We start from the raw sequence: 15,097 nt of genomic DNA, 5'->3' as shown, positions 1-15,097 counted from the left end.
CCTGTGCATATTACCTGACTGAATTAATGGTCTAAAGCTAATACCACTAGACCATTGCCTCCCTGAGGTGTATGAACAGTAAAAGAAGGGGTGCAGTTAATCACTTAGCAAAGGTTGATTTATAAATGGAGCCAAAAGGCATGGTTGAGAGACTTAATGAGTAATGTGCATCTGTCTTTACTGAGGAAGAAGATGTTGCTTGAGTCATAATGTTAAAATAGATAATTGACACGTGAGCTAAGAGTTACTTCACAAAGATTGGATTAGATGCATTCAAGGCTGCTAAGAAGTTCAAGGGTGAGAATTGTTTAAGTGTTGAAATAAGCTTCTAATTTCAATATGGGTAATGAAAAAATGCAAATGTTCAAAAATGAGTGTAAAGATAAGTCCAGTAATAACACAATGGTTAATGTAACTACCACAATAGCTTTAGAAATTTTAGCAAAGTTTTAGAAATATTTAAAAGTATTTTCTAATCTATCTATTCCGAGAAGTTATCACAGACCTGGGACTTGAACCCATATCTCCTAGCTCAAGGGCAGGGACACTACCACTATCCAACAAGCAACCTTAAAGTTTTAGAAACTGTTAGAAAGGAGATTATTAACAGTCACTTAGACAAGTGTGGTTTGATTAATGAAAGTCATCATGGATTTGGTAAGGGCAAATTTTGCTTAACAAATTTGATTGAGATATTTGACAAGGCAGCAGAGGAGATTGATGTGCTTTACACAGACTTTGAAAAGACATTTGAAGTACCACATTACAAGCTGGTCAACAATGACCATGGACTGGTTTCAGAATCTCATGTTGAACTAACTAAATGATCTGTTTAATACAATGGCAGGTGCTGGAAATCTGTAACACAAAACAAAAATTGCTGGGGAAACTCAGTAGGTGTGGCAGCAGCGGTATGGAGAAAACCGTTAGTGTTTTGACGCTAGTGACTTCTTCAGAAACATTGGGAAATGTAGTTCCATGTGGATGTTGGGCAAGCACCAGATTAGCTGTGTATTTGAATAACATTGGTATTTCTTGCCCAAGCATTCTGAAGAAGTCAATGAACTCCAAATGTTAACTTTGTTTTCTGTCCACAGATGCTGGCACACCTGCTGAGTCTCTGCAGCAATTCCTGTTTTATATGTTAGAACATCTATCAAGCAAGGTTTCATTCTAGGATATGTCTTATCCAATAGTGCTATCAGCTATCGTAACAGCTATAATAAGGATATGTCAGCTTTGTTGCACAGCATTTGTTTCAGCAACTTGTTACAATATATAATGACGTGATGTGAACTCCAATCTATAACTTATTTTTATTCACTCATGGCACCCATATGCACAATTAGGTGGGCCAGCCCCTAGTTGCCTTTGAGAAGGTGGTGGTGAGCTGCTTTCTTGTGCTGCTGTCATCCATATGCTGTAGATTAATCCACACGCTATTAGGGAGAGAATTCCAGGATTTTGGCTGTGACAGCGAAGGAATGATGAAATATTTCCAAGCCAGAATGGTGATTGCCTTGGAGGGGAATTTGCAATTGATAGAGTTTACATGTATCTGCTGCCCTTTTCCATCTAGGTGGAAGTGATCATGAGCCTAGAAGATGCTGTCTAAGGAACTTTGGCAAATTTCTGCAAAGCATTTTGTAGATTGTGCACAGTGCTATTTCTGAGCATCTATGGTGGAGGGAGTAGATGCTTGTGGTTGTGGTGCCAATCAGGTGGGCTGCTTTCATTTGGATGGTGTCAAGCTTCTTGAGTGTTGTCGGAGCTGCTGTCATCCAAGAAAATGGGGAGTATTCCTTCATATTCCTGAATTGTGCCTTGTAGGTGGTGGACAGGCTTTAGGGAGTCAAGAGATGAGTTACTCACTACTGTATTCCTAGTCTCTGACCTGCTTTTGTAGCCATTGTATCTAATAGCAACTCCTGTCGAGTTTCTGATCAATAGTAGTCCTAAAGGATGTTGATCATGAGGGATTCAATAAAGGTAACATCATTTAATTCAAGGGGCATTGATTAGATTGTCTCTTATTGGAGATGGTCATTGCCTGGCATTTGTGATAGATTTTACATGCCACTTATCATCACATCCCTGGATATTGTCCAGATCTTGTTGCGCTTGAACCTGGACTGCTTCAGCATGTGAGGAGTTGTGAATGGTGCTGAACATTGTGCAGTCATTGGCACACTTCCCCACTTCTGGCCTTGTGATGGAAAGATCATTGATGCAGCAGTTGAACATGATTGGGCCTAGAAAAATACCCTGAGGAACTTCTGCACAGATAGTTGACCTCCAACAACCACAACTATCTTCCCATGTGCCAGGTATGACACCAATTGGTGGAGAATTTTTCCCCTGATTCCCATTGGTTCCATGTTTGCTAGGGCTCCCTGATGGCTGTAACGAGGTTAGGAGATGAGTGCAGAGTGTGGTGCTGGAAAAGCACAGCAGGTCAGGCAGCATCCAAGGAGCAGGAGAATATACATTCTGATGAAGGGCTTCTGCCCAAAACGTCAATTCTCCTGCTTCTCGGATGCTGCCTGACCTACTGTGCTTTTCCAGCACCACACTCTCAACTCTGATCTCCAGCATCTGCAATCCTCACTTCCTCCCAGGAGATGAGTGGCTGTAACAGAACCTGAACTGGGCGTCACTGAGCAGGTTATTGCTGAACAGGTGTTGTTTGATAGCACTTGTTGGTTACTCCTTCCAGTACTTTCTTAATAGTTGACTAGGCTGATGGGGTGGGAATTGGCCAAATTGGATTTGTCCTGCTTTTTGCATACAGGACATATCTGGGTAATTTTCCACATTGTTGGGTGGCACTGTGGTTAGCACTGCTGCCTCACAACGCCAGAGACCCAGGTTCAATTCCCGCCTCAGGCAACTGTCTGTGTGGAGTTTGCACATTCTCCCTGTGTCTGCTTGGGTTTCCTCCAGCTGCTCCGGTTTCCTCCTACAGTCCAAAAATGTGCAGGTCAAGTGAATTGGCTATGTTAAATTGCCCGTAGTGTTAGGTGAAGGGGTAAATGTAGGGGCATGGGTCTAGGTAGGTTGCTCTTCGGACGGTCGGTGTGGACTTGTTGGGCTGAAGGGCCTGTTTCCACACTAAGTAATCTAATCTGAAAACCAACAAATTGGTAAGGATAAGGTCAAATCTGTTCTTCCCTCTTTTTGGTTCTCTCACCTACTGCCACAGACCCGATCTAGCAACTATGTTCTTGAGGACCCAATCAGCTGCTGCTGAACCACTCTTGATGGTGGGCATTGAAATCCCCTACCCAGAGTACATTTTTCACCCTTGCCATCTCCGAGCTGCCTCCAAGTGTTGTCCGACATGGAGGAGTACTGATTCACCACATGAGGGAATGTGGTAATCAACAGGAGGTTTCCTTGCCCATCTTTAACCTGATGCCATAAGATTTCATGGTGTCCGGATTCAGTCATGATTCCCAGGGTAATCCCACTGTGCCACCATTTACATTGGGTCTGTCCCTAGTCTGAGATATAGTCATACTCCATAATCATTCCTGGAGACAATGCCAGCCTGTTGCTTCATTAGTCTGTGAGACAGCCCTCCTAAATTTGGCACTAGCCCCTAAATGTTGGCGAGGAGGATGTTATAGGCTTGATGGGGCTGTTTTAGTCCTTGTTGTTTCCAGTGCCTAGGTCAATGCTAGGTGATTCATCAGCTTCTTTTCTTGTTGAGACTTGGTAGCAACTGAATGGCTTGCTCGACCATCTCAGAGCACAGTTGAGAGTCAACCAGTTGCTCTGGGTCTGGAGTCTCATGTAGGTTAGATCAGGTTGATTTCCTTCCCTGGGTGGGTTTTTCTGACAATAGTTTCATGGTCATCAGAAAATTCTTAATTCCAGATTTTTATTTTTATTGCATTGCAAATTCCACAATCTGCCATAGCAGGATTGGAATCTGGGTCCTCAATCCAGAAATTAGCTGAATTTCTGGATTAATACCACTGCCATCACCTGCCCTTTGACAAAGCTGTCTTTCTTTGTCATGAGAAGATACTGAATGGAAACCTGAGAGCTGATGATGTAAGGCATGAATTTGTTGATAAGTAACTTTTTATATTCTGAGTTCATTGTGGATATGAGCTCCTTACTTGGTCGTCCCAGCTACTACTTACATATTGCCAGCTATGTGATCAGGTATGCAGACTGATTTTTTAAATCTAGCTTGTACATTTCTATACCCTGTCCACTGTACCATTTTAAATGGCAGAACTTGAGCCACCATCCTGCTGCACATTGGAATTCATTTACAAAATCCATATTCCTTATTACTTCTCCCTACCCTTACATACTCAGATCTCCATTTCCTGCACTGTATTCTCTGATTTCTGTCAATTTGGCTTGGGCTTTCAGATGAAAGCAGCTACATGAGCTTCTACCTGGGATTTCTCAATTTTGTTTTTAGCGATTTTGAGCAACTCATTTGAGACATTGAGAAATCAGTAGTTTCTTGTTTGTAAGTGAATTGTCTAGATAATGCAAATCATATTAGCTTACAAAACAATTATACTTCTGAGTTGTTAATTTTATATTTGTCAACTTTGGTAAAGTGCTGCAGAAAATGTATGTAAAGGACACCAGTGATAATGTGTTATGTTCAATAGGGGGCCATCTACCACAACTAAAGAGGGTTAACTGACCTAGGTGCAGTGGTGGTTCTCTGTATTTGCTGATGTTTGTTTAATAATGTTTGGCAGTTCTCATCAAATCAGCAAATCCTTATTTTTGACATTTTCTCTTTTGAAGGTTTCTTGTTCATTCCCAAAATGACCCATGGATATAAATAATTCTTCCATGTAATACTGAATGTTGATTTATGCTCAGTGCTGCGTTTGCCAGTTTTAGTCCCAACCACAATTTGGAACTGATTACAATTGACTTCTCTGTCCTCGGCTAACAGGAGAAAATTAATCAGGTTTCTAATCATTGTCCAGCGACCTCCATTGGAAAGTATGTGTTTTTGTGGATGTTGGGTAAGTACTGGATTAGCTACAGTCTGCTTGGCAATTGAACAACTTAATAGTTTTTGCCCAGGCTGTTGCATAATTGGCAACTTGTGCCTCCTGGAATTATACCCAGCACTTTGAAAAAAGAAGCTGAGATAACTGGGGAAAGGAAAAAACTATTTTTTTGCTCCTGATCTAGTTCAGGTTGAAGGCGAGAAGTTTTTTTTTAATCTTCTCAAAAACAGCTATGCTATGTACTCTTGAACCAAGGTCATACAGTCTCTTGAAAAAAGGAAGTAGTTACCTGATGGATGAATATTTTAAAAATATGGAGAAGAGCAGGACTAGACCAGGTGGTTTGTGAAGAAAATGATAACCAAGACTTCAGTTATTAAATGTACTTTTTTTTAAAAGTCATGACATTCTAAAAGTGTTTACAGGTGAAACTGCAATCTGTATACTATGATAAAAAGAGCTTTGGTGACATTTGCACTGGGATACAGCCCAGTCAAAAGTAAGTGGATAATTGCTTTTTATTCAGTATTATAAATGGATTTTGAGCATTTTCGGATGTAAATTGGTCATACCTTTGTTAGCTATTGTCAAGGGGACAGTTTAAATAAAATATGAAAATAACTTTGAAATGAGGCATAAAGTGAGGTGTGGCTTTAGTAGTTAAAAGCTAAATTATAGGTAGTTCTGTAATGTATGGATAAGCATCTTTGCCAAAAGTAGAAATAGTGATTAGTGTTTTGTTGAGAATCTCATCTATGGTGTCTTGGGGCTATTACCTCTGCAATTTTTGATTCCATTTGATTTTCTAAAGTTGACTGTTTGCATTCATAAAATTTCATACTTGGAAAATATTTGTGCATTGACTTTGAGTTATGTGTGCTAGTGAAAAGACTGTGTACTCAAGTTCAATTATTGAAAATCTTTAATTGCAGTAATTGTATGAGAAAATTTATTTGGGGAAAACTCAACCCTATTTCTATTTGTTGTGCCTGTATTGTGCAAAGCAGCCCATATTGTGGCACTGTATTTGCATGCTGATTCAAAGGTTAGTTGGTGGAGGAAGTGGTAAAAAGTTGACATGACCATGAGGGCATTCTTATGTGATAGAGTTCATTTTTCTAGGTGACAATACATGCTTGTACTTAAGCATGTCTGTTGAATGTTGAGGTCTGATCCAAGATTGCTACAATGCCTCATACTGGGTTAGTGGTGCTGGAAGAGCACAGCAGTTCAGGCAGCATCCAAGTAGCTTGATTTCGAAGCTACTTGGATGCTGCCCGAACTGCTGTGCTCTTCCAGCACCACTAATCCAGAATCTGGTTTCCAGCATCTGCTGTCATTGTTTTTACAATGCCTTATGGCCAATTGCTGAGATCTTGTGACCTTGATATAAAAATGTGAAAACTAAATTATTATATTTGTGAAAAAGTTAAACAAGTGTGATACATCTTCAGAGACCGTGTATGACTTTGTGTGTTTTTCCAGCATATTTAGTTTATGTTTCACACAATGTTGCTTTTTTAAAGTGATTTTAGTTTCTTGTGCTGAAGGTTCCTTTCAAATGCAGTTCAAAATCTTTGCCTATTATAAAGAATGCTGTCAGAACCTTCAGGCAAGTCCACCACAAGGTGAGTAAATTGTAAATTAACATAACCCATTTAGTCACCTTTTTTAGTTTGTGGTGTTTCAAGTTAAAGCAGTCGAACCTTTGTTTAAACATTCTAATTGCTTAATTACATACTATGGGCTTTTTGAGGATAAATGATTATGGAAATATTAAAATAAGATAGAAGCTTCTAAAAAGAAACTCAGTTAGTCTCTGTGGTATATTGTGTTGCTTACAATCCTTGTTGCTGCAGAGAATTGGTTGACATTTAAAGTTAGATTCTGCAGCTGTGATGGTGTCGTAGTTGAATGGGTGGTGTTTTCTTTTAAGGGTGAGTACCTCAAAACAGAAGATTTTGGAAGGAATTTGCAATTCCTTGATCTAAGTCAATTATGCTGAGTTCCTTCTTACGGTTATTCCTTACATTTTCTGTTTCTATGTAAAGTTAAAACTCTCACATCTTTCATTGTATTGTGATCCCTGTTGTTATGACTAGATAAGTCTGCTCCTAGACTGATATATTTGATTTGATAGAGGTGATTTTTCACTGAAACACAGCATGCATTGCTGCAGATCATTATTTTGTTTTCCTCTGGGTTTGGAATAAAATAGAAGTTTATGCAAAAGAAAAGATTAAAATAAACCAAGCTATTTACATACAACACAGTTTTGAAAGATTTCTAAACATACAGTAGAAAACATATTTTCATCTGTTCCTGCAGCATTAAAGTATCCAAACACCAGAGAAAATTTCCTTCTCTATCAAATCTATAGGTTTGAGGTAACTATTGATTTTAATTCCCAGTGTTGAAAATTTCAATAGCCTCTTCACGCAACTAAGCTAAGATGATCTCAGCTTCAAATAACCCTTTAAAGACTCTAACCAAACACTTCAGGTGTGGAATTATGGAGGGACTGTCGAGGTAGGAAGTGTTCAGCATCCTGGGGCCAATGCTGCAGACTGACTGCTTCCTCCTTTCTTTCCTTGCTCTTTTTTTTTCATCTTTCTTTTTCCTTTTCTTTTTCTTCATCATCATGTTGGCAGTGATGGAGAAGGTGACATTGCGGGGTGGGGGGGCTGGCGTGGGTCTCTTGGTAAGGTGGCGGACTGGCCTGACAGCGGAGTTGGAGACTCATGGTTGTGATCTGGCCAGAGCAGACACTACAGGAGTTGAGATGGTGGTGGCTGCAGCAAAGCCAGGGCCTCCTGGTTGTTTTAGGCCCACAGCAGGGACAGCTCCTGGTTATGGTATGCCTAAAGCTGGGGCTCCTGGTTGGGTGGGAGTGGAGTCAGAGGCTCCTGGTCGTGAGGCGAGTGTACATCCAGTTCTGGACCCAGCATCGGCACCCATCGGTGAGGTGGGCCAACCACAAAGAGAATGGCACCTGAAGAGTGGTGACTCTGGTGGGTATGGCACAGATGGTCTACTGGCGATGCAGATGTCGTGCTGAGCTAGCTCAAATCCCTGGATTTATGACGGAGGCAAGATGGACTCTCTTTTCAGTTATTTTGTTGTTGTTCATAAACTAATCAAAATGGTGCCAGATTGTGGTGACAGTTGAAGCTTTTTACTGTATTTTACTGTGCTGCTCGTTGTAGAGTACAAGTGCCAATAAATCATTATTCATTCAAAATCCTTAAACTGAGGTAACCTGTTTCCTAATGGAGTCATAGAGATGTACAACATGGGAACAGACCCTTTGCTCCAACATTTCCATGCTAACCAGGCATCCCAAATTAATCTAGTCCATTTGCCAGTGTTTGGTCCATTTTTCTCTTCAACCCTTCCTATTCATATGCCCATTCAGATACCTTTTTTAAATGTTCTAATTGTTGCAGACTCCACCATTTCCTCTGGCAGTGACTTCCATACATGCACCACCCTCTGCATGAAAAAGTTGCCCCTTAAGTCCCTTTCAATTCTTTCCACCCTTAATGATTCTGAACAAACTCCTTTTCTATCAGTGAAACTATTTCATCCATTGACCTTCAACCAGGATGTCTGCAGGCTGAAACCAAAAGCTTTCCCAGCTATTCGTTTCCTCCTAAACAAAAATAAATCCAAGTCCTAATCCTTCTAACTGAACGCAAACTAATGCTCTCCGACATTTACTCTGTTTATAAAGCTCTCCTAATGCAAACAAATTCATATTTCCATTCCAGGAAATTTCTCTGTCATAGTAGCAGGAAAGAAGCATGTTTCCAGAAATATTGACAGGCTAATTATTAAACTCCACCTCATACATACTGGACCAAATTACTCATGCCCTTGGTTCAAACTAACTCTAAAACAAATCAAATGAAACGATACAATAATCCTGCACCTTGCATTGCAATTGTCTCTTTGCAAGATCTTGATATTTCAAGAATCTTTCCGTGTCTGGGCACATCTATTGAGAATCCACTTGGAACCTGTAACTGTATATTCAGGTGACTTGTAGCAGCCAATTTTAAGTCTCTTAGGTTAAAGCAAGATTAGGATTTCTTTACAAAATCCGAAATATAAATCATTATTCATTCAAAATCCTTAAACTGAGGTAACCTATTTCCAAATAGAGTCATAGAGATGTACAACATGGGAACAGACCCTTTGCTCCAACTTTTCCATGCTTTTTCGATAATGTCAAGGATGTGTAACCGGAAAGAAATTGGGATTTCACAGAGAAAAGTCGTCTTGTGAATCAGGTTGCAACCTGTTGCTAAAACATGGAGAAAGGCAGCCAAACCAAATTATCATTGCTACCTCTATATTCACAACAGTCAAACTAAAGCATTCTAAGACCCTCAAAATTGACCCCAGTGGTTCCCAACCAGACTTTTGAATAACCAAAGTCTAGATTAGAGTGGTGCTGGAAAAGCACAGCAGGTCAGGCAGCATCTGAGGAGCAGGAAAATCGACGTTTTGGGCAAAAGGAGTAGAGTTTTTACCTTTTGAATAACCAATTCCAAACTCAGAATAATCAATTCCAGGCACCGATTTGTATCTTAAACAAAATACTTCATTTTTTTATTAGCCATATATTAACTTTAGTAGTGCAAAATTAAACAACAAAGGAATCTAATTGGTCAAAAATCCAAAAATCTTTGTTTTTAACCCCATTCACACACAATTCTGACAATAAGGGATACATAAAAGAAATAACAAATCGGAACTAAACTGGCCAGATTTTTTTAATAGATACTTTTATTGAAAATTTAACATTTTTACAAGTTTACAAATTTTAAAAAAACCCAAGTATAAACAATGATATACAATTAAATCTTAAATAAATAATAACCAAAATTTATCAAACAGAAAAAAAACCGAGGGGAAAAAAAACAATTCAACTAACTACTAATCTAACCTTCAACTAACCAGAGTGTATACTTCAGTCTCTTACATTATTCAGCGAAGAGGGAAAAAAAAACAATGGATAGCACAGAAATTGAGTGGTGAGATACATGCTCGGAATGTGTTAACATCAGATCGTAACAAAACCCGTATTCGTGCGGGATTCCTCACCCAAGGGGCCCCGGACCAGCCAGGTTCGCCATCTCAATTAAATAAAAGCCCTTGTTAGGATGGCCGAAATATCTGTATTTATGTAATTCAAGAAGGGCTGCCATAGTTTATGGAATAATTCAGTCTTTCGGTGCACCATATGTTTAAGGAAGTCAAGGGGAATACATTCCATAATTATTCTGTGCCAATTTGAAAGTCCAGGGTGGCTCTCAGCCGCCCAGTTTACCAAAATATTTTTCCTTGCACAGAAAGAGAGAATAGAAAATAATCTCCTCCCGTGCATATCCAGGGAGAGAAAGTTCGAAAAGCCCAAAAGGAGAGATACAGGATCCATTCTAATTTCCGTTCCTAAGATTTCTGTCAGAGCACTTGCTACTTTAGTCCAATATCTACAGATCTTATGACAGGTCCATAAGCAATGTACAAGAGTCCCCACCTCCATTTTACATTTAGGACACATTGGGGATGCTCCTGCCTTAAATTTTGCCAATCGGTCTGGTGCTATATGGGCCGTCTGAAGTATCTTTAACTGAATGGCCTGAGTTCTGTTGCAGATGGAGATTCTTCTGGCATTTTTCCAAATGTCATTCCACATTTCTGTAGTGATTTCCAGTCCCAAATCCTGATCCCATGTTTTAAGCAGATTGTCCATATCTCTCGATACTTCATGTAATAAATGATAAATAGTGCTGACCGAAGATACCCCCATTGGCCATAACACTCTGTTCTCTATCTGATTTATAAAAACTATCTAATAACATAGTCTTCTTCTGTATGTAATCTCGAATTTGGAAGTATCGAAAGAGGTCTCCATTAGGTAATCCAAATTTCTGATGCAGCTGTTCAAAAGACATCAGGGCCCCTCTTTAAACAGATCCCCGAAACAGGAGATACCCCTGGATCTCCAGAGTTTGAAAGTGGCATCTATAAGCCCCAGTTGAAATCCCCGTGCTCGCACAGCCGGAGTATAGGGGGATGTTTTATGTGAGTTGCCCTCATTTTGCCGCATTATATTCCAAGCTTTAATTGTGTTTAGTATTTTATGGTTTTTACATTGATCTGTGATGATTTACCTCTTATCTGAAAACAAGAGGTTAACAAATGGGCATTTTACTTGAGAAGCCTCGATGTCCAGCCAGATTGATTGCGGGTCAGACAAGGCCCAATCGGCTATATAGCTTAATAGGGAACTTAACTGATATTTCCTAAAATCAGGGAAATCCAATCCTCCCCTTGCCTGTGGAAGCTGTAGCTGCTTCAGCTTAATGAGGGGCCGTCTATGATTCCAGATAAAGGAACCCAGCCAACCATATAATTTACGTAGTGCCAGCCTCGGCAGCATCACCAGAAGCATTCTCATGGGTATAGGAGACGGGGCAGGACATTCATTTTAATTAGTGCTATTCTACCTAGCCAGGAAATTGGAAGGTCTCCCCATTGCTGGAGGTCCTGCCTTATCCATTCCAGTAAATGCACAAAGTTAGCCTTGTATAACTGACCAAATACTGGTCAAATACTGGGGTAATAAAAATGTCTAAATATAAGAAACCCTCCGGGGCCACCCGAAAGGGAAAGTGGGATCCATCCAATAAGTGGGATATACTAGCAAGGCCACCCATTGGCATAGCCTCCGATTTTGAGAAATTAATTTTATAGCCAGAAAATACACTAAATGTATTAATAATTTGGATTAAGCGAGGCACGGACATCAAAGGATTACTGAGAAATAGAAGAACATCATCTGCATAAAGGGTAATTTTATGTTTACCTGTATCAGTCCTCGGGGCCGTTATATTAGGGTCAGACCGTATAGCGTCTGCTAGTGGCTCAATTATTAGTGTAAATAGCAATGGTGAAAGAGGACATCCCTGACAGCAGCCCCTATCCACATTGAAGCTATCCGAGCCTAATCCATTGGCAATCGCAACTGCTTTGGGATCATTATACAATGTTGAGACCCATTTGGTAAACACCTCTCCATCGCAAAACCTTTCCAATGTGTAAAACAGATATGACCATTCAACCCTGTCGAATGCCTTTTCCGCGTCTAATGAGACTACTACACCTGGTATCTTTCCCTGATGGCAGGCTTGAATCCCATTCAAAACCCTTCTAATATTATTGGATGATCTACAGCCCTTAACAAACCCCACCTGGTCCTCCTTTATGATATGTGGCAATACCCTTTCTAGCCTCAATGCTAATGTTTTAAAAAGGATTTTAAAATCTACATTTCACAAGGATATTGGTCTGTATGACACGCAATCTTCTGGGTCCTTTCCATTTTTGAGGATAAGAGAGATATTCGCCTCTTTCAGCGAAGGCGGGAGACAGCCCTGATTGTATGAGTAGTTATACATGTCCATAAGTGGACCAGCCAATATTCCTGTAAATTCTTTATAGAATTGAGCTTGAAAGCCATCTGGGTCAGGTGCCTTACCGCTCTGAAGCTGCCTGATTGCGTCAAGTATTTCTTGGCTTGTTAAGGGAACATTCAGGACCGATACCTGTTCCGGAGTTAGGTCCGGAAAGGTCAGGTTTTTAAAAAATGACTGCATCCTCCTAGTTCTGTCTTTGCAATCCTGCGATTTATATAAATCAGAATAAAATTTTCTAAAGATTGTGTTAATCCTTTTATGATAATGGGTCAGAATACCTGTACTTTCCTTGATAGACGTGATAGTTTCAGGGGCCTTTTTTTTTCTTTGCATGGTTTATCGCCAAATTCCTATAACCTTTGTTTTGCAAATAATATTTCCCTCTTAGTCGTTTGGGTAAGCGTGGTGTTTAGAGCTGTCCTAAAGGCCGCAATCCTTTGTAATTTGATAATAGAAGGTCTGTCAGCGTATGCTGTTTCAGCCACTTTTAAGCAAGCTTCAAGCAGACGCTGTTGTTCTCCCTTTAATTTTTTCTGGGTCGCTGAGTATGAAATGATCAAACCTTGCGCGTAAGCTTTGATCTCCCACATCGTTGATGGGTTGCTAGCCGTACCTGAATTAATTTCTAAAAAAGTTTTAAATTCTTGAGAGAAGTACTTCACAAATTTACTATCTTTCATCAGGAAGGGGTCCATACGCCAATGTCAGGGGGATGTCTCATTGTTCCTCACCTTGATTTCCATATGTACAGCAGTGTGATCAGAAATTGCTATTCTGCCTATTTTACAGGATTATATGGAATTTTAAAAAATCGAGGGGGCAAAAAACATATCAATTCTGGTATGGCATTTGTGTGGATTGGAGTAAAAAGAAAAATCTCTGCCCTGTGGGTGAAGGCATCTCCAGACATCTACTAATCCTAATTCTTTGTTCAAATCCACCAATTGTCTAGATCTGGGAGATACTCCTGCAGTACCCTTGGGAATCCTATCTATTTCCGGATCCATAATACAATTAAAGTCTCCCCCTACAATTGTATGACGAGCACTGAGAACCATCAATTTTGAGAAGGCCTCCGTTATAAATTTAAAAGGATGTGCCAAGGGGCAATACAAATTTAAGATCCCATATTCCTCTCCATTTATAAGGGGTTTAATCAGAATATATCATCCAGATTCACTTTTTATCTGATTTCGGATTTTGAAAGGGAAATTCTTCCGAATAAGAATAACAACTCCCCTACTTTTTGAGCTGAAGGAAGAAAAGAAGGCCTGATCAAATCCACCCTGTCATAATTTCAAGTGTTCTTTATCCAACAAGTGTGTTTCCTGTAGGAGAGCTATATCAATACTTTCTTTCTTGAGGTTTGATAATATTTTCTTTCTTTTGACTGGTTAATTACTCCCCTTGACGTTCCAAATGCACCATTTAACCGACTGATTAACCATAATCGTCTGGGCAAGTCAGAGACCCCTTGGGAGGGGAAACCCTATCCAGAACATCCCGAGCATAGAGCATATAAAATTCACAAAAATAAAGACTCTTTAATACACTCAGATCAATATCATAAAAACCTATTTCTAAATAAAAACCTATTTCTAAATTTAAAAAAAATATAAAACATATTTAAATGGAGATTTTCCCCCTTGTTCCTAGGGGACATCACTTCCTTTCCAAAAGTCCATCATATCCTCTCCCAACCAGTGCCCCACCCTTGACCCAGGCGCTCCACGATAGGATGAAGAAAATTCAAATATACTACGGAGCTGGAGGTTAACAGTGAGCACCCTACCTCCACCACCACCACCAACACCTGGATATATTTGGTAATGTTAATAGCATGTATAAACATATACAACTATAAATTTACAGCCTCAACAAATAATAATTAAATATAGCAATACAAAATAACAGGGGGAAACAACCCTGCTCCTCAAGAATGAAATAAAATAGGATAAGATAATCACCTCTCCCCACCTACATTAACTAGACCCCCCGGTCTATAGGGGAGAAAATCGCTAAGTAGAGAACAAATAAATTAACCCCTCTCCCCACCCCCGAAGATAATATTAAACAGTAAGGTAAAGAAAGAAATTAATATAAAAAAGGGGGATGTAAACCAGAGTGGGGGGAGACTAAAACAACATCAATTAACTCTCTCAATTTATCTATGAGAGACCAAAAATTCCTTGGCCTTTTCCGGCGATCCGAAGTTATACACGGACCCTTCGTGTTTAAAGCGTAGCGTTGCTGGGAAGTGCAAGAAGTACTGAATATTTAAGTCCCTTAAACACTTCATTTCGTCAAACGCCTTCCTCTTTCGGACCAGAGCTGGGGAAAAGTCCTGAAATAACATAATCTTGGATCCTTTATAAATCATGGCTTGGGGATCTTTCCCAAGATTTCTGGAAGCTAAGAGCATCTGCCTCTCTTTATAGCTCTGCAGCCGGAACAGTACCGGGTGGGGATGCTGGTTCGAGCCGGGCCTGCATATTGCAACCCAGTTGGCCCATTCCACCATTACCTGGCCTGATCCAGCCTCCAGATTTAAAAGCTGTGGAAGCCACTATTCGAGAAACACTGTAAACTGGCCTTCCTCTTCCCGTTCAGGAA

At 40.0% G+C, this 15,097-nt stretch overlaps 1 protein-coding gene across 4 annotated transcripts in view; it reads left to right on the top strand.

Annotated features, from left to right (window-relative positions):
* LOC140495879 (protein Shroom4-like) overlaps positions 1-15,097 on the top strand; it is a 154,971-nt gene that overhangs the window by 20,520 nt on the left and 119,354 nt on the right. The window contains exon 1 of one of the 4 annotated variants that reach the window (XM_072595101.1): positions 6,519-6,625. The exons of the other annotated variants lie outside the window; for them this stretch is intronic. Within the exon in view, the coding sequence (XP_072451202.1) occupies positions 6,591-6,625 (35 nt within the window). The 5' untranslated portion in view covers positions 6,519-6,590. Of the gene's footprint in view, positions 1-6,518; positions 6,626-15,097 lie in introns of those variants that run through there. 4 annotated transcript variants of the gene reach the window in all.

Source organism: Chiloscyllium punctatum, chromosome 25 (assembly GCF_047496795.1).
Source record: "Chiloscyllium punctatum isolate Juve2018m chromosome 25, sChiPun1.3, whole genome shotgun sequence".
Taxonomy (NCBI): domain Eukaryota; kingdom Metazoa; phylum Chordata; class Chondrichthyes; order Orectolobiformes; family Hemiscylliidae; genus Chiloscyllium; species Chiloscyllium punctatum.
Note: the sequence above shows the minus strand (reverse complement) of the source record. Positions and strands in the feature narration are given on the sequence as shown.